At 63.6% G+C, this 561-nt stretch overlaps 1 protein-coding gene across 1 annotated transcript in view; it reads right to left on the reverse strand.

Annotated features, from left to right (window-relative positions):
- Window positions 1–207: 207 nt before the first annotated feature.
- The window catches only part of HM13 (histocompatibility (minor) 13), a 12,546-nt gene continuing 12,192 nt past the window's right edge, over window positions 208–561 (reverse strand). Inside the window, 2 exon segments of the mRNA XM_010296365.1 lie at window positions 208–272; window positions 275–351. Of these exon segments, the coding sequence (XP_010294667.1) occupies window positions 208–272; window positions 275–351 (142 nt within the window).

A 561-nucleotide genomic window follows, 5' to 3' on the forward strand; every position in this document is an offset into this window, starting at 1 on the left:
GTGCCCAGGGATCTGTCCTCACTCCCGAGAGCACCGTCGGGTATCCTGGAGGGCAGAGATGTCAACTCCTCTCCCCCTTCACAGGCTCCCCTCAAAGACAGGGAGAGAAGCCGGCCCGCAGGCGACAGCTACGGGGAAAGGGCAGAGCCGGGACCAGCCCCTACCTGGCCAGAGCGACAGACAGAGAAAGGGCACCGCGTGCGATCGCTACATGGCACTAGGGCTTTGCTGCCGGCGTCGGCGGGGACAGGACAGTTTCTGCTGCATGGAAGGCTGGCCGGCGAGCCGGACACGGTGGGGAAGTGGGTAAGTCTTGGTGTGTGTGGCAAGATTTCAGCAGAGGATTCATAGCTGCAGGAGAGAGAGGAAGCAGGAAGGGACAGGGGGAAGACGAGGACAGAAAGGAGAGGGGGGGAGAAAGAGAAAAAGCAGAAGAGTTTTGGCATGAGACTGCTGCAAACCCAGCACCCTGTGCAGGCAGCCTGCTGTCCCCTCCAGCTGCCGACTCGCTTAGGCTGGGGTGGCCCCGGGGCTGTGCTGGCCGGCGCCCGCCTGGCCCCC

This window comes from Phaethon lepturus, unplaced genomic scaffold (genome assembly GCF_000687285.1).
Source record: "Phaethon lepturus isolate BGI_N335 unplaced genomic scaffold, ASM68728v1 scaffold29390, whole genome shotgun sequence".
Lineage (NCBI taxonomy): Eukaryota > Metazoa > Chordata > Aves > Phaethontiformes > Phaethontidae > Phaethon > Phaethon lepturus.